At 44.5% G+C, this 26,392-nt stretch overlaps 1 protein-coding gene across 8 annotated transcripts in view; it reads left to right on the top strand.

The window, feature by feature from the left end:
* Positions 1 to 26,392, top strand: part of Syt7 (Synaptotagmin 7) — a 586,302-nt gene that overhangs the window by 448,286 nt on the left and 111,624 nt on the right. Inside the window, exon 1 of one of the 8 annotated variants that reach the window (XM_071656735.1) lies at positions 16,721 to 16,766. The exons of the other annotated variants lie outside the window; for them this stretch is intronic. Coding sequence (XP_071512836.1) covers positions 16,748 to 16,766 — 19 coding nt within the window. The 5' untranslated portion in view covers positions 16,721 to 16,747. Of the gene's footprint in view, positions 1 to 16,720; positions 16,767 to 26,392 lie in introns of those variants that run through there. 8 annotated transcript variants of the gene reach the window in all.

Raw genomic sequence — 26,392 nt, 5'->3', positions numbered from 1 at the left:
GGGCCCCGAGGGAGGAGCGGGCTTGGGGGCCACTAGTCTGGTCGTGTCATACTAGATGTTGTATGTGTTTGACCTTTTGATATTATGGAGATGTGTCCCCGTCTGATCAAGCCCAGGTTTGTACCCGCCCCTAGTCTGTCGTGCTGTGGTAGAGAGCACATTGTGGTAGACTCTTTTTTTTTTTTTTTAATGTTGTAGGTGATGCTGGAGAGGTGGGATTTCCAGCTAAGAGGAGAGGGTTAATTGTAGTGTTGTTGGTAGTGGTGCGTTGCCTTACGACACCTGTGGTCATGCTTGGGGGCTGAGTGAGGACGTAAGGTTGGCCAGACGTAACGTAAGAGGTGTGGTTTGTCGTACGTCATCCTGGTACCTGACATCCACGTTTGCCTCTGTCACGTCCATTTAGGGATGTGGGGGTCGCGTGTGTGTGTGTGTGTGTGTGTGTGTGTGTGTGTGTTTTTTTTCCTGTTGGTATATGTTGATGACGCCGTTGCCATATCGACACGCCACTTTAACCCGGGTTTGATTTACATATCGGGTGGTGAAGCGAGGCTTACGGAGGAGGTCTACTTTTCCTCCTTTTTACCCCAGACCTACGCACGCACGGATGGAAGATGGGATGCGGGGGGCCCCGGCCGTATTTTTTCCATTGTACGAAGGCTTCCTAAAGAGGTGTCTGTCGTGGGGCGCGGGTACGTTCCCTCCACCTCGCGGTAAGAAGGTATTGGCGAAGAAATCAAGGCAGGGAAAAGCCGCTCGGAGGCCTTCCCCTTCCTTCCTTCCTTCCTTCCTTCACCCCAACCCCACACCACCTTCCCTCCTCCCACCCCACACCACCATCTACTCCGCTCCTTCCCCTTCCCCCCCATACCCCAGCCTCAATATCGGACACACACACCCACCCAACCCCTCCCTCACTCCCTCCTTCCCTCCCTCCCTCCATCCTCCTCCTCCCACAAAGCAGTCGAAGAAAAAAAAAATGTCCCGAAAGATGGTTATGGTCGATCAGTGGTCCTTCCGTCGCACCACCAGCACCAGCAGGAGGAGGGTAGCAGCAGCGGTTCGAATCCCGTTGGTGCCTCTCCTCCTCCCCTCCCCACACTTTCACTTCGTCTTCCGATATTCTTGCCGATAGAGGGAGACGGAGGGAGTGAGGGGGGAGGGGGGCTCCCGAGCACAGAGAGATAGAGACGCGGAAGGGAAGATACGGAGAGACGAGCGGTTAGAGAGAGAGAGAGAGAGAGAGAGAGAGAGAGAGAGAGAGAGAGAGAGAGAGAGAGAGAGAGAGAGAGAGAGAGAGAGAGAGAGAGAGAGAGACTTGCTTGCAAATTGTGTTTGTTCGTTTGTTTGCGCGCTTGTGTGTGTATGTGTGTGTGTGTGTGTGTGTGTGTGTGTGTATGTGTGTGTGTGTGTGTGTGTGTGTGTGTATGTGTGTGTGTGTGTGTGTGTGTTCTGAATGTTATCATTAATACTGCTTTTTTTTTTCACTGTTGTACTGACCCATATTTTTGTCATTAGTGAATGCTTCATTTTTCTTATTCTGTTTTTTTATTCATTTTTTCCTGTTAAAGTAGATCGTGTGTATATTATTTTTACGTTATTACTCCTGCAATTACGTTTTTGTTTTTCAACTTTTTTCATGTTTGACCGTGCATGGTTATTTGTTCGGTCTCATTGTATGGATGTTTTTGTGTATTTTTTGTGTGTATATGTGTGTGTGTTTGTTCATGTTTCGTGTGTGTATATGTCTACATGACTGTTCCTTATCTTTATATACGTCTTATTTATTTGTTTCCATTTATTGATACATATGTATAGTGTCATGTGTATGTTTGTATTTAGTCATATTTGTATATAAATTGGAAGGACACTATGCAGAAGAAGAGTAATGATAAGAGCCAGGAAGAAGAGGTGGAGATAAGGGGAGATAAGGGCTGGAGGGAGGAGGGTGTGATAAACATGGGGGGGGGGGGGGTCGGAAAAGGTGTGTAGTCGATATCGAAGACAACAAACCCCCCCTCCAAACCACCCACTCACCATTCCCTCCCCCAACCATCCTCACCACCACCACCAATATCACCACCATCGTCCCCCAACACGTCCCTCCCCACCATCAAAACTATTATCCTTCCTCCACCATCACCACCTTCGCCCTCGTCGTCGCCACCAACACCACCCCTAACGCCACCACCGCCACCAACTCCACCACCCAATCCTCCAACAACCACCAACACCTTTACCCAATCCTCCACACACACACACACACACACACACAGAGCACCAGCGACTGCTGGCCACCACCACACCACTTCTTCCTCCACCTCCTCCACCTCCTCCTCCATCGTTTCTTTACGACCGTATTATCGGGATGGTCGAGAACCTCGAAGAGCTTACTTGGTGGTGGTGGTGGTGGTGGTGGTGGTGGTGGTGGGGGGGGGGGGGGGGGGGGGGGGACAGACATCGAACTCGCGTTACGGACCAAAAGATACAATAGTTATCGCCAGACCTTCTCCTGCCTCCCTCCCTCCCTCCTCCTCCTCTTCTTGGGTAATGCATTACCACCTGTGCAGGATTTCTCTCCAGAAACAATTCAGCGTCTGTGGGGGGCATTCCTGTATCCAGCATGTGTGTGTGTGTGTGTGTGTGTCTGTGTCTCTGTGCACCAGAATCCTGTATGCGCCTTTCTCTCGTTCAACAGTAAATCCTTAACCCACTGCGTTGCTCCCCCGTGGCTTAGACTAGGTCATTCTGTGTCACAATGCTCGTCTTTTTAAGACCTTTACCGGGAAGGTTTCTCTGTGTCCATTCTCCCACACAGTATTATACTCTCATCGTTTTAACAGTATTTTACGTTATATCTCGGGGATCTCTCTCTTTTTGCACAATGGTTTCTTTTATTTGATTTTTCGTCCCTAGCTGATGGTCTTTGGCCCGGTGCTTCTGGTGTGTGTGCGGAGCGTCACAAGGTCCACCTTCGAGTCGAGGACTTGTACACCAAAATCATGTACATCACAGTCGCTTGGATGAGAAGATGAGAGTGATCGAATTCAATCTTTTATACACGTTGATTTGAAAACAAAAACTCAGTTTTTTTGAGTCTGTGTTCTTTTCAGTGACCTCCATCTTGACCCCATGGCCGAGGAGGTCATCCCTCGTTTTTAAGGCATTTTAAGTGTGACCCGACGTAGTTTACAACTGTTTAAATCATTTGGTTTAGGATCCTTAGAATAGTACTCTTAGAACCCCACTAACAACCCTGTGATTACGAGTTAGCATACGATACTTGATGATACGAAGTATCTGGTTCGGTTCCAGGTTGCATATAGAAATGCGACCACAAGCAGAGAACTCCTTCGTGATGGCCTTCTATGTTAAATATGTAGTTAGACTCCCCAGCAGTGTGTGGCGTGCTAGATGTACTTGTGGATCAGACCTTAACAAAATGGGTTTAATTACCATTACTACCGCATCACATACGTTATCGTTAATGAAGAAGGGGCGATTTGAGTGATCTAATGACTCTGGTGGCTTGAATGGCCGAAGGGGTGTAAACCAGACACCATCATTACAGGTTAACCTCTGTTAAGCAGCTTAGTTCCGACCTCCGCCACGGCTTATTCGCCCTTAAGTACAGCGAATACAGGGTTGTTAAAGACGGAACACAGCCTGCCACCGTAATTGTCATTGTTGTACCCCTAGAACACGTTGGGACGACCCTACGAGCACGATGGTACAACCCTTTACTAGCAACTGTTAGACCTTTATACTCGCGACAGTTTGACCCTTCAGTATGACCTTACTAGCCTTGAACATGACCTTTGACCTGACTCGTAAGCGGATTATGAGAGTGTTTAATCACTGATTATATTCGAGACTAAGCGTATAGTATGTCCTGTGTGTATGTCCATAATTAATCTCTTAATCCACACGCATTCGGAGGCAGTGTATAAGAACGGTTTTCCCGAGGGTATAGACGACACTTCCACCTCTATGTACCTGCAGTTCCAAAGGGCTTGTATGCCATCTTTGCCCTGGGGCTCAAGATAAAGTCTGAAAAAGTTGGACGTTGGGAATAAATCTAGTAATTCCTCAGTTAATCTTGGAAAGAAGAAAAAAGAAAGCTATTAAAATGAATCACTAACATTCTTTTACAAACTTTTCATCTCTAGACTAAATTTTGGGTTCCATGTTTACTCTTAACTTAGACTGACCTCTTAAGGAATGAAAACTCTTAAAACTATCGTACGAGACGTTTTAGTTACATGTCTGGCACCAGGCCGCACGGCAGCTGAGTGGCGCACGCATGACTGTAGCACTGCCGGCCGTACGATGAATCTCTCTCTCTCTCTCTCTCTCTCTCTCTCTCTCTCTCTCTCTCTCTCTCTCTCTCTCTCTCTCTCTCTCTCTCTCTCTCTCTCTCTCTCTCTCTCAGAAAATTACTGCCAGCGCTGGCTGACCAATTTTATGCTCCCGGAGGAAGGTATAATAAGTTACCAGACCACATTTGGACGAGATTAACTAAAAATGGTGTGAGTTAAACGTCCATCCAAGGCACTACAGTATTGCACTGACTTAAACCGAGATCGTTCTCACCATAAGCGCAGTTGTTACGGAAGGAGCTGGTTACTCCGTTACAATGTGCTTGTTTGTGTTTGTGACGTTTATAGAGTCTCTCTCTCTCTCTCTCTCTCTCTCTCTCTCTCTCTCTCTCTCTCTCTCTCTCTCTCTCTCTCTCTCTCTCGTCATAAGGGGTGTCACAGTCTGGGTATTTCCGTTCATGTTGTGATAATTATTCCCACGTACGTTCAGCATGCCTCCATTATTGGCTTTGTCGTAGATTAGAATGCCATTAGCAGCGCGAGTCTCGGTGTTAGCGTACGTAAAAGATCCCGGATGCTGTGTTGTCGTATTACCTGTTCGTACTGTACGGGGAGGGTGTTCTCTACACTGATGGGTGGGGGGGGGTATCATCTCTTGTACTGCAAGTAGAGGGAGTTCTACACTCGTGGAGAGAGAGAGAGAGAGAGAGAGAGAGAGAGAGAGAGAGAGAGAGAGAGAGAGAGAGAGAGAGAGAGAGAGAGAGAGAGTTTTTACACGTGTTGTCTCGTCTCTTGACCTGGTATACATACCATGTCCTACCTAACCTTATGTACGTAGACACACTTTCACACACACACACACACACACACACACACACACACACACACACACATTCACACACACACTCACACCTTACGCCAGGTACCTAGTTTAACGACCAGTACCTTAAAAGAGAAGATGAACCAGCTAGTTTGGCTGCGACCAAGGTAGGTGGCGACCAAAATCCGGGATTCGAACCTGGACTAATTTTCAGTCCGGCGAGCGTGTAGTATCCTTGTGTGCAGGTGTATAGCCATCCTCACACCCCACACCACACCCTACACACCACACCACACCCTCCTGACCCTGTGTGTTACCGCTGGGCAGATGTGGTCGACGCTGTTCCTAGCCACAGCAGCTGCTCCTGCTGGTGTTGGTGGCTCGGGCGACAGCTGCCTTGCGCCTCCGACCTTCGCCAACCGGCGCAGGTCCCAGAGGAGGAGGAGGAGGAGGAGGGGCGACTTCTTCGCCGTCTCCTTCGTCATCTTCATCCTCCCTGATGGAGACATCCTCCCACCTCCACTCGTCATCGCTGCAGTTGACCTCGACGTCGACCAGGCTCGGGTCACGACGCGTGCGCAGGAAGCAGCAGCAGCAGCCGTTGGTTGTGCGTGCCGTGACCTCTGCCGTCATGGCCAAGGTCAGAGGTGTGGCTTATGACTTGGTGGTAGGGGTGGTCACTCCCGCGCCTCCGGGGTCATACGGGTCTCTTCTGGGCATCTCTTGAGCACTCTGAGTTTTGTTTTTCATCTTGAAGCACCAGGGTTCGATGCCTGACCACGACAGAACGACGTTTGGGTATAACCTGACCTGACCTTATTTAAGGGGTCAGGTCAAAGGCCAAGGGTCGTTCCATCGTGCTCAAGTGGTCAACTATTGTCTTTATTTTTTTTTTGTTTCTAGTGTGTGTCCCATTTTCTTTCCTTTATTTTGTTTTTTTCCATTGATATTCTCGCCATTTTTATGTATCGTTCGTTTTGGTTATCATTTTCGCTTTTATTTATTTATTTGATTATTCTCAGTTATTTTCTTCTGTTCTTTACATTCGCTGTTTTCGCTTTTTTGTATTTTGTTGTTTTATTGCAATGCTTTATTGCTTTCATGCGTGTGACATTTTCTTTGTTACATACTTACCAAACTACTTTATATATATATATATATATATATATATATATATATATATATATATATATATATATATATATATATATAATGTTTATTTATTTATTCAGGATTTATTTTTATTTTCCTGGTGTTTAGTTTGGCCAACTTGGGACAATTGTACAAATAATTATTTCGCGAAAGTTACTTCACATCAACACTAGGGACGCAGGCAGTGATAAAGAAATATACTGATTTCAAGCACAGGTCACTGCTGACACAGTGTTGGTCACTGCTGCTGATGACGTAGTGTTGGTCACTGCTGTTGATGACGTAGTGTTGGTCACTGCTGTTGATGACGTAGTGTTGGTCACTGCTGTTAATGACGTAGTGTTGGTCACTGCTGTTGATGACGTAGTGCTGGTCACTGCTGCTGTTGATGACGTAGTGTTGGTCACTGCTGTTGATGACGTAGTGTTGATCACTGCTGTTGTTGATGACGAAGTGCTGGTCACTGCTGCTGTTGAAGACGTAGTGCTGGTCACTGTTGTTGATGACGTAGTGCTTGTCACTGCTGTTGATGATGACGTAGTGCTGGTCACTGCTGCTGTTGATGACGTAGTGCTGGTCACTGCTGTTGATGATGACGTAGTGCTGGTCACTGTTGTTGATGATGACGTAGTGCTTGTCACTGCTGGTGATGATGACGTAGTGCTTGTCACTGCTGCTGTTGATGACGTAGTGCAGGTCACTGCCGCTTGTTCTGTTGTCAGCCCCGTGTCACAGGTGTTCACTGTTAACGCAGACGGTGCCAACAGTACACATGTCCGTTGTATACAGGATGCCCGCAGTAAACAGGTGTATCACTGCAGGAGACGATCCATTATAGACAAGAGTCCGCTTTAGATAGTTTAGGTATAAGTGGTCTTTGTAAACATGTGTTCTGTTTAGAAAAGTAGCGATATAGTGTATGTGTGTGTGTGTGTGTGTGTGTGTGTGTGTGTGTGTGTGTTATAGACAGGTCGTTCTTACACCCCTTGAACACGACGGTACGACCTTGATCACAACAGTACGACCTTGAACACGACGGTACGACTCTTTAGGACCAGGTCATTGGCTACGCAATACCTGAGGGTCGTACCGTCGTGCTCAAAGGATCGTACCGTCGTACTTAGTGGATCGTACCGTCGTGCTCAAAGGATCGTACCGTCGTGTTCAAAGGGTCGTACCGTCGTGCTCAAAGGAGCGTACCGTCGTGCTCAAAGGATCGTACCATCGTGCTCAAGGATATATATATATATATATATATATATATATATATAAAATATATATATATATATATATATTATATATATCACATAATATGGGTTTTAAGTCTTTGTGGGATTTGGGGCGAATTGGTTCACTATGGGGCTTGAAGCCAAGAGGGATAATTTAGGAGTGTCACTGTTATGAGGCGTAATGGATTGTTATATTTAATTCATTTATCCAAAGTTCGTCCATAAATTTGGGGTTTTGTTCGAGTTTTGGATTTCTAGTTTATTAGATGAAAAAAAAACTTTCTCTTTTTTTCTCTGTCTCTTTAGAAAATTAGATGATTTTAAAAAAGGAGTTGGATTTTTTTATTTGCGGTAGATGTTTCGGTATAGTGAAAGTTATTTATTTTATAGTTTTTGGTTTTTGGTTAGTAATGATTAGGGTTTTTAGTCACTTTAATGGATTTATGGTTTTGGGCTGGTTGTATATTTTCCCCTGTTCCTGGTCATGTTTGAAGCGGGGTCAGTCTTGTGAATGTTGTCTCCATAAGGAATCTAAGATTGTTCAGGGTATTTATCTATTTAGATATGTTCTCGTTTGAATAACATCTGTTCTCCTGTAATCTCTAGGATTGTTCAAGGGATTTATGTCTTTGAATGTGTTCTCGTTTGAATAACATCTGTTCTCCTGTAATCTCTAGGATTGTTGAAGCGATTTTATGTCTTTGAATGTGTTCTCGTTTGAATAACATCTGTTCTCCTGTAATCTCTAGGATTGTTCAAGGGATTTATTTACTTGTGTTCTCGTTTAAATAACATCTGTTCTGTTGTAATCTCTAGGATTGTTCAAGGGATTTATGTCTTTGAATGTGTTCTCGTTTGAATAACATCTGTTCTCCTGTAATCTCTAGGATTGTTCAAGGGATTTATGTCTTTAAATGTGTTCTCGTTTGAATAACATCTGTTCTGCTGTAATCTCTAGGATTGTTCAAGGGATTTATGTCTTTAAATGTGTTCTCGTTTGAATAACATCTGTTCTCCTGTAATCTCTAGGATTGTTCAAGGGATTTATTTACTTGTGTTCTCGTTTAAATAACATCTGTTCTGTTGTAATCTCTAGGATTGTTCAAGGGATTTATGTCTTTAGATGTGTTCTCGTTTGAATAACATCTGTTCTCCTGTAATCTCTAGGATTGTTCAAGGGATTTATGTCTTTGAATGTGTTCTCGTTTGAATAACATCTGTTCTCCTTTAATCTCTAGGATTGTTCAAGGGATTTATGTCTTTAGATGTGTTCTCGTTTGAATAACATCTGTTCTCCTGTAATCTCTAGGATTGTTCAAGGGATTTATGTCTTTAAATGTGTTCTCGTTTGAATAACATCTGTTCTGCTGTAATCTCTAGGATTGTTCAAGGGATTTATGTCTTTAAATGTGTTCTCGTTTGAATAACATCTGTTCTGCTGTAATCTCTAGGATTGTTCAAGGGATTTATGTCTTTAAATGTGTTCTCGTTTGAATAACATCTGTTCTCCTGTAATCTCTAGGATTGTTGAAGCGATTTTATGTCTTTGAATGTGTTCTCGTTTGAATAACATCTGTTCTCCTGTAACCTCTAGGATTGTTCAAGGGATTTATGTCTTTAAATGTGTTCTCGTTTGAATAACATCTGTTCTCCTGTAATCTCTAGGATTGTTCAAGGGATTTATGTCTTTAAATGTGTTCTCGTTTGAATAACATCTGTTCTCCTGTAATCTCTAGGATTGTTCAAGGGATTTATGTCTTTAAATGTGTTCTCGTTTGAATAACATCTGTTCTGCTGTAATCTCTAGGATTGTTCAAGGGATTTATGTCTTTAAATGTGTTCTCGTTTGAATAACATCTGTTCTCCTGTAATCTCTAGGATTGTTCAAGGGATTTATGTCTTTAAATGTGTTCTCGTTTGAATAACATCTGTTCTCCTGTAATCTCTAGGATTGTTCAAAGGATTTATTTACTTGTGTTCTCGTTTAAATAACATCTGTTCTGCCTGTAATTTCTTTTTCCCCTCAGTGAGGCAGGCAGGCAGGCAAGCCCTCGTCCTTGTCAGGGGGTCTTCGTCCTCGTCAGGGGTGTGGTATGCTCTGGTCTCTCTCTGGCTGGCTGGTGGCGTTCATGTGTATGAATATGTATGTTTGTGTCTCGAGTACCCTGGGAGGACACGAGAGCTGTGGACGTGTTTGGTCGTCATCAGATTTAACGAAGTGACTCGAGAAGAACCGTCTTCTTCACCTGGACTCGACTGCCTCTCCTCTTTCTCTCTCTCTCTCTCTCTCTCTCTCTCTCTCTCTCGACTTCTGTCCAACTGCACCAATCGTCTCTCTCTCTCTCTCTCTCTCTCTCTCTCTCTCTCTCTCTCTCTCTCTCTCTCTCTCTCATATCCTTCCTTTCATCAGCTCCTTATTACCGTTCCCCATTTTCGTCTTCCTTAATTTGTTGCTTTCTCCTTCTGTCTCACTATGTCTTCACTTATTTTTCCTCCTCCCTCCTTTATTTTCTCTCCCCCCCCCCAGTTCTGCCCTTCCTCATAACATTACATCTTCCTTCCTTCTACGGTTCTCCATACCATCTTCCTCCTCTGGTTCCAGCTAGCTACCCCCCCACGCGTCATAGACCATCATCGAGTCTTCTGGTAACTGCCTCTGTACCTAACCTCGTGGTCTTCTCATCCTCCTCTGTGCTCACCTCTTCTTTCCATTTTATTCTTTTATACCATAACATTCCCTCCCTCACCCACCACCAATCATTCGCCTTTCTCTCCCCCACCCTTCCTCCGTCCCCACCTCATCCCACCGTGGCACCTCCTCCCCCGAACCATCAGACACCTCCTCCTCCTCCTCCTCCTCCTCCTCCTCTTCCTCTTCCTCTTCCTCCTCCTCCTCCTCCTCTTCCTCCTCCTCTTCCTCTTCCTCCTCCTCCTCTTCCTCCTCCTCCTCCTCCTCCTCTTCTTCCTCCTCCTCCTCCTCCTCTCTTCCTCCTCCTCCTCCTCCTCCTCCTCCTCCTCCTCCTCCTTCCTCTTCCTCCTCCTCCTCTTCCTCCTCCTCCTCCTCCTCCTCTTCTTCCTCCTCCTCCTCCTCCTCCTCTTCTTCCTCCTCCTCCTCCTCCTCCTCCTCCTCCTCCTCCTCTTCCCCACACAGATCGTTAAGGGCATGGCCAGGTTCCCTCCTCTGGATGCAGCTTGGGTCGGTCCCGTCCTCCTCCTCACCACCCTGCGCGCTGCACGGATGCCTAATTGCCATTCCTTTTGAGGAGACTGTGAAGAGTCCCTTCCCACCTCCCCCCTCGCGCCCAGTCTCTCTCTCTCTCTCTCTCTCTCTCTCTCTCATCGTCGACCCCGTCAAGTATGGTGTCCCTCAGAAGGCCCCTCATCTCTCGAACCCCCCTTTCCTACATGGTGTTTACACTGATCCTATTTACGCACACGAGGCAGGGAACAGCTTCTGATCTCAAGACCATTTATTTTTACAAGTGCTGCGTATGGTGAGGCTGGGGATTGCGTATGTTGGGGCTGTGGTCTTGCGTATGATGAGGGTGTGGTTTTGCGTATGTTAGGGCTGTGGTCTTGCGTATGATGAGGGTGTGGTCTTGCGTATGTTGAGGCTGTGGTCTTGCGTATGATGAGGGTGTGGTCTTGCGTATGATGAGGGTGTGGTCTTGCGTATGTTAGGGCTGTGGTCTTGCGTATGATGAGGTTGTGGTCTTGCGTATGATGAGGTTGTGGTCTTGCGTATGTTGAGGCGGTGGTCTTGCGTATGTTGAGGCGGTGGTCTTGCGTATGATGAGGGTGTGGTCTTGCGTATGATGAGGGTGTGGTCTTGCGTATGATGAGGGTGTGGTCTTGCGTATGTTGAGGGTGTGGTCTTGCGTATGATGTTCCGTGGGCCACTGTAGGTGTGTCTGTGTTGTGTGTGTGTGTGTTGTGTGTGTATGTGTGTGTGTGTCCTGGGAGCCACCGCGTGTCCTGGGACCAAGGTGTGCGCAGTGTGGGCAGTAGCCGAGTTGGACCTGGCAGTTTAACAGGTCACAACAGACCGGGGAAAAATGAAAAACACGGTACAGCGCAAAGTGGTGTGGGAGATTAAGAGAGGCAGCAGGATTTAACAACACACCCGTTGTGAATGTTGGACAGAGAGAGAGAGAGAGAGAGAGAGAGAGAGAGAGAGAGAGAGAGAGAGAGAGAGAGAGAGAGAGAGAGGTTGGGGGAAAGGGAAGGCAGACAGATAGGCATAGATATATGTCGATCACATTATCGTCTACAGTTGCAGTTTATAACAACAAAAAACAGATTATGATATTCTGGGTAATTCGTTTTCATTAACGTGTAGTTACAGATCGAGGAGAGAAAGAAGGAGCCTAAATGGAATGGTCGTTCCGAGATGTGAACAATGTATCAGCATGAAGTTCATTTCGTAGGCCATTCATTTTGAAGTGAATATATCGTGTCATACACTCCTAAGAATATATCGTGTCATACACTCCTAAGAATATATCGTGTCATACACTCCTAAGAATATATCGTGTCATACACTCCTAAGAATATATCGTGTCATACACTCCTAAGAATATATCGTGTCATACACTCCTAAGAATATATCGTGTCATACACTCCTAAGAATATACTCCACAAGACGACTTTCAGCCACTCAGGGAAGTATCTAGTGGTGGTGGAGTTGTGAGAAAGATTACTACCATCATCATCTTGTGCCAGCACCACTTTGTAAGTGTTTACCTCCCTCCCTATCACCTCTTCCTCACAAAATGTATTTCTGTGCCTTGGATTATGAGGGACACACTGGCGAATCTGATCCACTGTTTTGTCATTCATGAACACCTCTTGGCTTCTCATGTTAGAGCGTTCTCACAACCCTCCTGAGCCAGTAGAGAAAAAAGAAAGGAGGTCGAGTTTGTGTGTGTGATGCTAAAACACCTGCATGTATCGGCTGAACGTTGTCCCCTCGGCTTCGGCCTCTGATTTGTTTCCTGATTTACATGATGGATTAAGCCAACACCGGTGCTTTTAACCTCATGCGATCACTGGCGAAAGCCACTTAAGAGAAAACCTTGATGGTCTGTGATGAGGTTACCTGCTAGACTAACTGCCTGATGGTCTATGACGAGGTTATCTGCTGGAGGACAGTACATTGGAAGGACAGATAACACAAGACCTGATGGTCTATGACCAGGTTATCTGCTGGAGGACAGTACATGGGAAGGACAGATAACACAAGGCCTGATGGTCTATGACGAGGTTATCTGCTGGAGGACAGTACATGGGAAGGACAGATAACACAAGGCCTGATGGTCTATGACGAGGTTATCTGCTGGAGGACAGTACATTGGAAGGACAGATAACAGAAGACCTGGTGGTCTATGACGAGGGTATATGCTGGGAAAGCCAGATAACAGAAAACCTGGTGATCTCTGACGAGGATGTCTGATGGAGGACAGTACATGGGAAAGCCAGAAAACAGAAGACCTGGTAGTCTATGACGAGGATATATGCTGGAGGACGACATGAGAAAGCAAGATAAGAGAAGACCTGATGGTCTCTGACGATGCCATCTGCTGGCGGACGCTACATAGGAAAGCCATATACTAGAAGCCCAAATGGTCTATGATGAGGTTGGAGGACAGTAATAGCATACAGAATTCCTAATGTGAATAGTAATAGGCAGGATAGTAAAGCAGAATGCATCCTGATGTTCATTTTGATAGTGTCCAGTGATGCGACACATTAACTGAACTTTGGCTGGGTCGACAGAGCCGGATTTAGAATGCAAAGTTATCTACTCAAATTCTAATTTGATGGCTGAATATTTCATTGTTTACAGGTGCGTCGGGGGTAAGCCTTTAATACATGGCAGTCAAAAACTCTTGTTTCCAATTTTGTGCGTCAGCCAACAACATTTTATTTTCAGTTGTTGGTGTGGGTGTTGATCATACACTTGTCTGTTTCTCTTTGCTGAAGTTGTGCCTATTCATAGAACTTCTCTCTATCGCGGGACAAAAGTAATGTCAAGAAAGGGTGATTTGGGGATCCTGGGACCTTGTGAGTTTGTTTTTAATGGCATGGAAGATTCTGATAGTGTAGGAATAGAGGGATGTTTGGGGTGTTAGATGGTGTTAGAAATGCATGTGTGTGTGTGTGTGTGTGTGTGTGTGTGGGTTGTTTTGTCTATGTTTATCGAACCCGTTGGATGTCGAACCCCCTGCACTTGTCAAAGACCATGTTTGTTCAAACCTGTAAAATCATCCTTGACATCTGTGGTCACTAGAAACCTCCAGATGGTTTGGTTTCAAACGCTCGACAAAAGCCCTTCGAAACCTCTGATGGTCTTTAGAACCTTCCTGTAGTTATAGAAACCATGATGATGGTTATACGAAGCTCTTCATGTCCAGTGAAACCTCCGTTGGCCTTTGAAACCTCATTGGTTCTCAACAAAGTAAGGGAGAAAAGAAAACAGTAGCTCCTCAATCCTCTCCCCTCTCCTCTCCCCGCTTTTCTCTCCCCTCCCCTCCCCTCCCCTCTCCCCGCTTTTCTCTCCCCTCCCGTCCCCTCTCCCCGCTTCTCTCTCTCCCCTTCCTCCCAGTAATCCACAAGGCTCTTCCACGGCCCTCGAAGTTCGTGAGTGGATTTCATCCTAGCGAATGCATATTGCCTGCTTGTTGATATCAGGCTTGGGAGATCAACGCCAGGCGCTTTGTCAGCGACTGTAGCAGTCAACGACACAATCAGTCAACGACACAAGCAGTCAGCGACACAAGCAGTCAACGATTCGTGCTGTCAACGACACGTTAAGCAATTGTCGACACACTCGGTCAACCACACAGCTAACCAACCTGCTTACCAATTAAAGAAGAAACTACTTAGTTAACGACCCTGGCCACTTGTCGTAACTAACGACCCGACTAGAGTCGTAGTGAACGACCCGGTGGAAGCCGTAGTTCGAGGATCGTCGCACCAGGTGTCCGGTCGGAAGCAGAATTAGCGAGGGACACCATCGTGGACACACCTGTCTCACAGGTGTGAAGGCGCTTGGGTGTCGTGCTGGGGTGTTGCGGGTGTATTGAGTGTAACACAAATGGTGGAGGTGTTGCGTGGAAGGTGTGTGTTGCCAATGAATGTTGATTCGTTTACTATAATACGTAAAAAAAAACTGCCATATAGACATTTTATGCATACGTACATAAGGAGTTGGTGTAGGCATAACACACACGCATATTTACTATATATATATATATATATATATATATATATATATATATATATATATATATATATATATATATATGGTGAAGCCACAATTCAGTAGGAGTTCATATAACTATATTTAACATGTAATTTATCTATGCATGTGCCACGCCATGTTTCGTGGAGACAACTCGCTCACCACATCAGGTGCCAATAATTCATAAAGTTTTCAAATCCCAACAACACAACAGTAACAACCTCTCGCCTCTGCCATAATGCCTCGTCTACAATGGCAGAGGCGAGAGGTTGTTATTATTGTTGTTGTTGTTGTTCTGGTTGTGTTGTCGGGATTTGAAAACTTTATTGGCACCTGATGAGGTGAGTGAGTTGTCTCCACGAAACATGGCGTGCCACATGCATAGAAAAAATTACATGTTAAATAAAGTTATATGAACTCCTACTGAATTGCGATTTCACCTTCATAACGATCGTTAAGGACTAGTGTGGTCAACATATGTTCTTTTGTTTTTTTTTTATTTTCATCGTCGTTTCCTGCGTTAGATAGTAGCGCCAGGAACATTAACAAGAAAGTCTGCATAGGCTCACATCCATTCTCTAGCTGTCGTGTGTACTGCATCGAAACCACAGCTCCCTACCCACGACCAGCCCCCCCCCACCCCACATGGTTTACGGTCCTCATACATAAGATTTCTTACCCAATTAACTCCTCTCTCTCTCTCTCTCTCTCTCTCTCTCTCTCTCTCTCTCTCTCTCTCTCTCTCTCTCTCTCACCTCAAGTGAGGTCACACACTCCTTACCAGAAGTCATCCTTTATCCTTCGACACCACTCACTGAACCACCTCCTACTTCTCCTCCTTCTCCTTCTCCTCCTCCACCAATCACCCCCCCCCCCCCGAACTCCCTCACTTTCTTCAGCAACCGACTTTTCCCAGCTCTCTCTCTCTCTCTCTCTCTCTCTCTCTCTCTCTCTCTCTCTCTCTCTCTCTCTCTCTCTCTCTCTCCCTCCCTGTCTCCCTCACTCTCCCTGTCTGCCTCCCTTCGCCCCGCCATCCATAAAACAGTGCCTACCTGAAGGAGAGTCCTTGTCCGGCCGGCCACAAGGCAGCTGGAAATTGCTGTTGTCGTGGACCATCGTCATGGAAAATGAGAAGAGGGGGGTCTCCTCCCAGCGCACGACTTCGAGTACCCAGGTTAAACAAAGCTTGCCTTTGGTCGCTCGGGAGTTTGGTTGCCGCTGGTGACGAAGGTTGGTGGCTGTGGTCGTCGAAGCCTGGTGGTTGTGGTGGTTGGTAGTGGTGGTTGAAGAAGCCAGTTCTGGTCGCTGGTGGCGGTAGAGAGGAGGGGGGGATGGATAGCCTTCTGGTCGCTGGCAGATCTGGTCGCTGGTGGCAGTAGAGAGGAGGGGGGGATGGATAGCCTTCTGGTCGCTGGCAGATCTGGTCGCTGGTGGCGGTAGAGAGGAGGGGGGGATAGATAGCCTTCTGGTCGCTGGCAGATCTGGTCGCTGGACGCCATCGCTCGCTGGCTGGCGTCTATAAAACCCGCCCGTTACTGCAGGTGATCCGCGCCAAACTGGCGTACTTCTTTCTTTTCCTTTTCCTCCCCATTCCTAGTTGGATGTGTGATCAGTCCCCCTGTAGTGTCTCGTTAGTCGCGATGCCTCGAGAAGTCTAGGGGGGGGGGGGACTTCTGGGAAGAGAAAATGGGTGGTGGTGTGGTGAGGGGGGGGAGGGGGGGGGGTTGGGGGACATGACGACGACGGTGGTCTGGGATGGGAGGCTGGAGGGGGCTGGCTGGCTGGCTGGCTGGCTTCTGGGGGGCATGAGGAGAGAGAGAGTGTGTGTGTGTGTGTGTGTGTGTGTGTGTGTGTCGGGGGGGGGGGGAGGGGGGGGAGGGCCGAGGCAGGAGAGGAGGAGGAGGAGGAGGAGGAGGAGGGCTTTAAAGGGTTTGATTCCACAGGTGAGCTCTCAGTACCGGGCCGACCCTAGGTGTGGGAGGACATGGGGAAGTCCTACTCAGGTAGTGACGTCTTTCCCTTTTGACCTCGCTGAGGCGCTCGCCAGACGCTAGAACGAAGAGGGGTTGTTTGTTTTTCTTCTTTTTCTCGGATCGTTAAAGCGAGCGAACGAGCGAGGGGTCGTCTGTGGATCTCGGGACGAACGAACTCGCTCCTCGGCGGCAGCGTCGTCGTCTCGCTCAAGTCTGGTGGTCGAAGTTTGCGGACGTCGACGACGAGTTCGTGGACCGGACCACTCCTCCCTCCCAAACCCCCGCTCCCTCCTCCTAAACACCTCGAAGTCCGACTCGAAGTAGCGGCGGCGTGGGGGGCCCCTCGGCCAGACGTCCCTCTCCCGCCGCTGAGGTGAACGATCGGAAATAACCAAACCAGCGGGTGTTGTCGACGACACGCAAGAACGACCCTTGCCACCCACGTTCTGTACCGACCCTGTACCCGGCTATGGGAGGAGGTGGTAGTGGCATGGTCTGTACCGGTCCCTGTACCCGTCGTGGTGATGGTGTGGTCTCTACCTCTCCTGACCCCTGGCCCTTCCAGATGACCTGAGGACAGCAGAGTGTTGGAGAGGAAGGATGTCGTCCCTCTCCCTCCCTCCTTCCCTCCCTCTCTCTCTCTCCCTCCCGCCCGCCCGCTGAAGTGAACAGATGCCCACCTGTGGTGTGGTAACACGGGTGGTGGTGGTGACTGTGGATGTGGCTAGTGTGAGGGTGGATGGAGGTCGCGTGTTCCCTTGTGGCTCAGCTTCAACACTGAGTATATTAACCCCCCCTCCCCCCTACACCCCCCTACACCCCCCTCTCCCATTTCCCCCCCTTTAAAAAGCAGGGAAGCGTTAGCCCACGTCATTGGTAATGTAATTAACTCTGGCCGTAATTGGTACTAGGGGTAATTGCTCAGATAATTAGATATAGTATCGCGACTAGAGTGTAGTGCAGTGACTGGTGAATTATATGTAGAGCGAGAGAGAGAGAGAGAGAAACTGACTGGTGATATTCCCGCCAGTTAACGAGTGGACGAAGAGACTGGAGTACATATGGGCCACACTGGACCACAAGAATGAGATGGATGTGAACGTAATGGAATCGTGTGGGTGATGGCATTGTCTGCACAGCCTCTGACGGTGTCCATAAGGGCGTCAGTCTCTTAAGGACACTGCTAAGGAATGACCAGTCTCTGTCTCTCTCTCTCCAGGTTTTATTATTGGGGGTAAGCATATATATATATATATATATATATATATATATATATATATATATATATAGACAGGGAGTGATGTGGTTAGCACTACGGCAAAAAGTCTGGGACGTCCCGACACTCGCTGGGGTTGGTGTGCGCTACCAGATGTATGCGGTGCGGGAAGGTGCCCACAAGATCACCCTGTGAGCTGGACTCTTAAAACCAGCGACCAGACGCTGAAGATACGAGTTTTTGCCGCCAGAGCCACCATTTCCCTATATATATATATATATATATATATATATATATATATATATATATATATATATATATATATATATATATATTCCTATGAGTCCACAGGGAAAATGTATATATAAATATGTATATGAATATGTATTGTGTTTCTGATCTTGCATGTATGTCTACATGTATCTGATGTATTCTATGCAGATGAGAACCTTGTAACAACATTTATTCTTCACTAATACAAACCCAGGACACCTTTTCAAGGGTGTTCTGAGGCTGCGCTTCAGCCAGTAGCAGGGAAATGATGGGCGCCTTTGTAGTGAGATGGTCCTCCGCGAGTGTGTTCTGTTCGTCCGTTAACGATGATACAGTCTTGCTGGAGGAGAGACCTCGCTCCTGGTGTAACGCGAGCGGGCGGAGTCCGGTAACATCCGCTGTTCATATATATATATATATATATATATATATATATATATATATATATATATATATGTGTGTGTGTGTGTGTATCTGTGTGTGTGTGTTTGTGTGTTTCTGTGTGTGTGTGTGTGTGTGTGTGTGTGTGTGTGTGTGTGTGTGTGTTCGCCATTTCCATCGTTTTCGAGGTAGCGCCAGGCACAGCCACACACGTGTAACGTTCCTTACCCACGCCGTTTTGATATGATGAGCAGGGGGAATAGTTGCATTGTGAACAGAGTCTCTCCTTCACATAGGGGAGTGCAAGAGTTGAATCTAATATACCTAGATTCTTTTAGTCGTTCAAAAGACTTTTCAGACTATTTCAAAAGAAATTAAAATCAAAAGTTTGTCATGCTGGTGAAAACGAAGGTTAGAATCAAATAAATACATCATTGGAATTTTTTTTTTCTTTTTTTTTGCAGGAATTACATTATTCAGCAGTAACTCAGGCCCCCAGTAGACGACTGATCCTGTAGTAGGTAGATAGTAGATAGGTAGGCGTTAGGTAGATAGTAGGTAGGTAAGTAGATAGGTATGTCGATAGTAGGTAGATAGGTAGGTAAGTAGATACGTAGGTAGGTAAGTAGATAGGTATGTAGATAGGCAGATAGGTAGGTAGGTAAGTAGATAAGTATGTAGATAGGCAGATAGGTAGGTAGGTAAGGAGATAGGTAGGTAGGTAAGTAGATAGGTATGTAGATAGGCAGATAGGTAGGTTGGTAAGTAGATAGGTAGATAGGTAAGTAGATAGGTAGGTAATCTGTTAAGTCAGATGACTTGACCCCGACATGCAACGTTTTTATATATAAAAAAAAAAATCACACTAAAATTACCCTTGAGTTCATGGTTGGTTAGGCCAATACAGTGAAGGTGCAACACCTTCGCTATGTATCGCAACACAAAAATATATGTATATGTATTCCTGAAAAACTTCCAGATATGAATGAAACACTTTGCAGTAATCGTAAATGGCATTTGAATGGCCATTAGCTTTTGTGTATTATCATAACTACCCTTTTCCATCACCTAAGCACCTGGTTAATCATACCTAAATAACCAGTATCCTTAGACAGATTACCTTAACAACCTTTACCGGTACCTAATTAACGAGTCGATTAGTCGTAATCACATGGTAATAGCTATACACCTCCAGCATTTTGATTAACGGGAGAAAAAGATAATTTGTGCACTTGGTGGGGGTGCACCCAGAATGAAATCTAATTACTAACGAGTGTAATTAGAAAAATCACATTGACTTATAAGCCATGTACATGTAATCAGCATGTAATCATCGTGTAATCATGTAATCATCATGTAATCGTCATGTAATCATCATGTAATCATCATGTAATCGTCATGTAATCATCATTTTCGTCTGTGCAGATCAGTAGGATTTGATAGGTTCAACAAAATGGTCGAATCGTTTGAAATAATGGGTTTTAAAAAGGCGTGTTTTAACTTGCGATTGAAATAATGGTTTTGATCAAAGGCCTTTTTGGTTGGGATGGGCGTTTAAGTCGCGGTTGAAATAACGGTAGAAATAATGGTGAGAATATGTGAAGGACTTGCGTTGGAAAATCCTCAGAACCGAAGATAGAGGACGGAGTTCATTGTAGAATCATCCAGAAGGAAAGAAAGATGATAGACAGTGGAAATAAGAGTTATAGATGCGGACTATCGTACTCGGTGAAACAATTATCGTACTCGGTCAAATAGCTATCATACTTGAAGTACTTATCGTACTCAGTCAGTTAGCCATCGTACTCGGTGGGCTATCGTACTCGGTGAAGTAATTATTGTACTCGGTCAAATAGCTATCATACTTGAAGTACTTATCGTACTCAGTCAGTTAGCTATCGTACTCGGTGGGCTGTCGTACTCGAAGTAATTATTGTACTCGGTCAAATAGCTATCGTACTTGGCGGACTATCGTACTCGGTAAAGTAATTATCGTACTCTCAAATAACTATCGTACTCGGTTAAACAACTATCGCACTCGGCTGACTATCGTACTCGGTGAAGTATTTATCGTACTCGGTCAAATAACTATCGCACTCTCCGAACTATCGTACTCGTTCTAGTAACTATCGTACTCGCCGAGTAATCGTACATGTTCATGTAATGATACATCAATTGACACTAAACAGCTGGGGATGAATCAGTGACAGTGAATAATAATGTTTGAATTATTATATAGATTATCGTGGATGAAATGCTAAACCCTCCATAAAAAATCGGGTTTAGATAATTAACTGAATAATCTAGGGTGAAATGCTGACACCTGATTAATCGTGGTCATATTATCGCCTGATTAATCGACGGTTGAATACATATCCCGAGTAATCATGAATGATATATAGGTTCGAGGTTGATCCTGAATATTCGAAGATAACTTTTAATCTATAGATAATCGAAAATAATCCAGAGAAACGATGATAACTTGATAATCATCATGTTTCATTATTCTGTGTTACCTCTACCTCTGTATGTATACATGGAAAGTGTAATGATGTATAAATGATTATACAGGAAGGTATACACAGTTCATTATGCATAGGAAAATAGCATTTATAGGAAGAATATTATACATAGGAAATTATTCGACAAAGTATGCTTAGCAAGTGTATAATAGTTTAACATACAGTAATATATATATACAATATCCTGAGATATATTGTATTCCAATTGTAATACGAGTGAGAGATTGAAAAAAATATGGCTTATTTTATAAATCCTGGATCATTTCATAAGAAAGTATAGTAAAACTTTGGACTCGGTTCGTACAGTTGTGAAAAGAAAAAATATATCATTGATATGTTATACGATAGATCGGGTGTGCTATCAAAAAGAAAAAAAAAATACAATGAAAAAAAATATAAAAGTTATATGCATATTAAACAGAGATGGTTGGCTTGTGTTTAAACGACCATTATTATTTTCATTCTATGACGAAATCTGTCGTTTTTTTTTTGTTATATTCTATTTGTGCGTGGGTTGATGGAAGGGGGCGTGACATTGTAGTTGTATAGAGTCGGTTGTGGATGTAATGTGATATATTGGAGGTCTGAAATAACTCTTCTCTTATTTCAATGGAGATCATTTGACTGTACAGCGGAGCCCTAGTTCAGATTTTCCCATTTTTTTTCTCTTTTTTTTTTTTAAGGGAGGTAAAATAGAAAACGGTCGACAGTAACCTGTTATCCTTGGTGTGACTATTTTGTTTTTTGTTTTTTTCCTGACATTTGGTATAAAGCCACTGTGAGTAGCGTGATACGCCTTTCTGCACCTGCTACACTCTCTCTCTCTCTCTCTCTCTCTCTCTCTCTCTCTCTCTCTCTCTCTCTCTCTCTCTCTCTCTCTCTCTCTCACACACACACACACACACACACACACAGACACACACTGGGGAAAAACAATTCCTCCCGACAGTGGTTTGTGTGCTGGTAACTTGGACTCTCGCAGCTCTCTAGATGGAACTGGGGAAAAAAAAAAAGCATTTGTGTGTGTGTGTGTGTGTGTGTGTGTGTGTGAGAGAGAGAGAGAGAGAGAGAGAGAGAGAGAGAGAGAGAGAGAGAGAGAGAGAGAGAGAGAGAGGACATACGATGTGTGTGTGTGTGTGTGTGTATATATATATATATATATATATATATATATATATATATATATATATATATATATATATATATCCTGTTTTACATGAAGGGAGACAAGCGCTTGCATTCGTAGAAGTGAATGAAACAAGTATCATACAGTGAAGGACAGATATATTTCCATATTTAGAAATTAGAAAGTTCGTGTCAAAGTGAAGGAAGCTTGTATAACGCACAACTTTGCACGAAACGAAGATATGGTCATTATAGTTAGTGTGTTGTGTCGATCCACTGCAAGTGTTGGTGACTGGCTCACGTATATGGGCCTGACTAAAAAGATGATCTTTGGTTGAGGCGTCGAATTATAATACCACTGCCATCTGTGGGCGACCGTAAGCCAAAAGATAAAAAAAAAAAGAAAAGGAAAACAGTGTAATTCTAAAAACCTCCAAAATCGTTTGGAGGAAAAGCTTTTCAAACGATAGAAACATAGGGAGATGAGGTATCGCCTTTTGCAATGGAGTTGAAAAAGAAAAAAATATATGTAGAGCTTCAGGATGTGTGACGTGATGTTACGTTGAGGTACCTAAAGAATAATTATCTTCAAGTGGATAGATTGATAGATAAATCCTCTGGATTATAACAAGAAAAGATCAAAAAGAAAATGTTTGCTTAGTGACAGGAATGAGTGATATATGCCCCAGGCTTTCCTTGGGGGAGAGAGAGAGAAAGGGGAGAAGAAGAGGAGGAAGAAGACGAGGAAGACGAAGTTCCTCTCCCTGATATCTTCGTAAGAGCTCCTCCTCCTCCTCCCTCTCTCTCTCTCTCTCTCTCTCTCTCTCTCTCTCTCTCTCTCTCTCTCTCTCTCTCTCTCTTCCCCCCCAGCAGGTGACCTCTGGTAAAGCAGAGGTCACCTCCGTCAGGGCAAACACTCCATTACCCAAGCGTCTCTCAACGCCCTTGTCTTGACCTCAGATCTCGATACTCGTTGTAAAAGATTAGATAAGAAAGATAAACGACATAAAGCGTTCATCTTTGTGTTGGGGGGGGAGAAATAGAAGTAATTAATTACTGAGGTGTATGGAGAGAAGTGCGTGTGTGTGTGTGTGTATGTGTGTGTGTGTGTGTGTGTGTGTGTGTGTGTGTGTGTGGCGTTCAACATGCTCATGTTTATAGTTTATTGGGTGCGTTAATAATGGGGTAATTCCTGGAGGGAGGGAGGTGGGGATTGTGGGTCTTTGATGACGCCAACGGCTGTTACCGTTGCCTCTCCTCCTGTTGGGGATACGCAGATGACGCAACCGCTGTTGCCGTTGCCTCTCCTCCTGTTGGGGATACGCAGATTATTGATAACGGGTGATGACGTAGAGATTGGTAACGCCGATTTCCAAACAACGGGCGACCTTCGTTGAAGCGTAGACACCAGACTGTGAGCAGAATTCACACTATTTGAATGACAGACTTTTGAGTACGCAGTCTGATAACAGAGGTTTCAGACGTTCGGGTCTTGGTAACGCAGACTTCAGACGCCACCGAAAGTCGGGGGAAAGTTAACCAGCCCAGACTTCAGGCTTCTAAAGTCATTATTCAGACTTCAGCCAAGCAGATCTCTCTCTCGCTGGACTTCATGATGATGTACTTAGACATCACGCAGACTTGTCATGCTCGACCATCTGAAAATGTCTGAAGTTTCGACGCTGAACTTCATAAATGCGGACTTTCAGCCCTGAAATTTTCGTTGTTCGAACTAGCGATGGTGAACTTTACAATCTACGACTTCCAACGCAAAACTTCGTAATCCAGACATAATTTTTTTTACGAATGTGTACCTCATAATTTGTGCCTTCAATGCCGACCTTCGTTAATCCGTAACTCCGACGTTTTCTGAGCTCCTCCAAATTCTGGATTTTCGATGTTCGCTTGACTCTAAAATCCGGACTTTTTAAACGCCGACCCCTTCCTTCAAAAGGCAAAAATCCCCGTAGCCGGAGCCTTGCAAAACTAACTCCAAATTTTAAACGTTGAACTTCACAACGCAGACTTCAAGACACTGATCTCATTAGCGAAAAGTTTCAGACGCTGATAGAGATGAAGCGAATTTCGGGCGATGATAAAGATAAGTTTTGTTAACGAGGGTTGTTCTCGCGTCCCCCCCCCTAAAAGAAAAAAAATGTTTTGACAACCCCAACGTTGGGGTTCGGGGGTCAGTATGTAGATGCAGGGACGTAAGATTGGGGTCTTGTCTTGGTGCTCTTTCTCTCTCTCTCTCTCTCTCTCTCTCTCTCTCTCTCTCAACATTTAAAGAGCCGATGAAAACGCCAGAGTGTGAAAATGGCCAAAGAATACCCAGTGATGGAATGACGAAACACCAGTTATTGTATGATATCAACGATTTATAGTTAAGTCTTCACCAAAAGTTCGGGATAAGACATATCGTCCTATCTTAACACGTAAATGATTCAACAGAATGAGTAAGAGTGAGTATATTGAAGGAAATCTTCACTCAGAAGAGAATAGCTATAGTGCTCGTGAGCATACAAGTTTGTCTGGCTCGAGTTGAGAATCCATGATACATATAAATTCCATTAATGTGTTCTTTGGTTCCTAACCCCCCATTACCCTGCGGTAGAGAGAGAGAGAGAGAGAGAGAGAGAGAGAGAGAGAGAGAGAGAGAGAGAGAGAGAGAGAGAGAGATAGAAGAAGAAGAGGAAGAAGAAGAAGAAAAATAGATATGATTCGTGATGAAGTAGATATTGGCATTTCGCTGATATTGGGCCTCGATGGGGAAAAAAATAAAATAGTCATGTCTGTCTACCTGACACTCTTTGCTTGAACCAGTTACAAAAATCACACGTTGCATTACACCTGCAGAAGATGACCAAATTTATTTTTTCATAAGCCAAGTCTTGAATAAGTGAAGATCTGAATCCAGTGCGAGTTGAAACCAGAGGGCGCCACACGTGGACATGTAGAAGAAGAGAATTGATAGAAAATGTGCAATACGAGGATACATGGTGGTCCGGTGTTCACCATGAATAAACCAAAGTGGATCATGTCTGTTGTAGACGTGTGTGTTTTATCCTATTCGTATCCGATTCGTGTGTGTTTTATCCGATTCGTTCCCATTTTGTAGTTTGCATAGAATTATCTTCCATTTTATATTGTGCTCCCGTTATTTCCTCAACTTGAAGCCACACTGTAGTTACGAATGCTCGTATAACTGGTTGTTACTTATGGTGGGTGAAGATAATGGGCAAGGTCTTCTCCAGCATATTCCTGTAGGTTGAGAGTTGACAGAAGGTTCCTAATCTTGTATATCTCTTCTGGTAGCCATGGTAGAAGCATTTGAGTCAACTTGGTTTACCAAATGGCGTCCTAGCTACGTCTCTTCGTTGTGTATCAACCGACTGTTGTATTTCTTTCTTGTATCTCCCCTGAGGATGTGATTATTACACGAAAGTGCACTTGGGAACTTATCGTGTTTCATTTCCCCGTGGACTCGTGTGTGTATATATATATATATATATATATATATATATATATATATATATATATATATATATATATATATATATATAATGTTTGCAGTGCTGATTGAAGGGACCAGTTGGGTGCACCTAACTCCATCCGTGAATTAATAACTTGGCTGTTGTGTTCAGCACGCTCAAATAAATTGGCATCATATGTAACATATTCAATTTATGTCTGAAATCTGGATATCTCCACTGACCGACTAATGTAAAAAAGATTAACCAAAGAGAATTTTTCGAACATATGATTTTTGTGCATAAGAAGTAAATTCTAAAGAAATTCTACAGATGTATTATCTGGTGATGTCTTAAACTTAGGGAAATATAGTGTTATATGAATTTATATTGCTATGTACCAAGATTTCCATGGGATACAGAAATGTGTGGAAAGGTTTGACAGTGATTGTCATGTCAGCAAATTGTTGGTATTCGCAAATTGCAGAATTGCTACAATTGGCTGTTACTCGTTAGTCGCAAATATGATATAATTTGTCTAAGTAAAGTTCCAAGATTTCCTCCATTTTTTCCCCCTTGATAAAAATCATTCCTCCACGTCACAAAATGTGGTCCTTAAATTTATTATACACGAGTTTCAGAGTTTGTGTATATATATTCTTAGACTCG

Source organism: Panulirus ornatus, chromosome 63 (assembly GCF_036320965.1).
Source record: "Panulirus ornatus isolate Po-2019 chromosome 63, ASM3632096v1, whole genome shotgun sequence".
Lineage (NCBI taxonomy): Eukaryota > Metazoa > Arthropoda > Malacostraca > Decapoda > Palinuridae > Panulirus > Panulirus ornatus.
The sequence above is the reverse complement of the archived record's forward strand: the minus strand, read 5'-3'. Positions and strand labels throughout refer to the sequence as shown.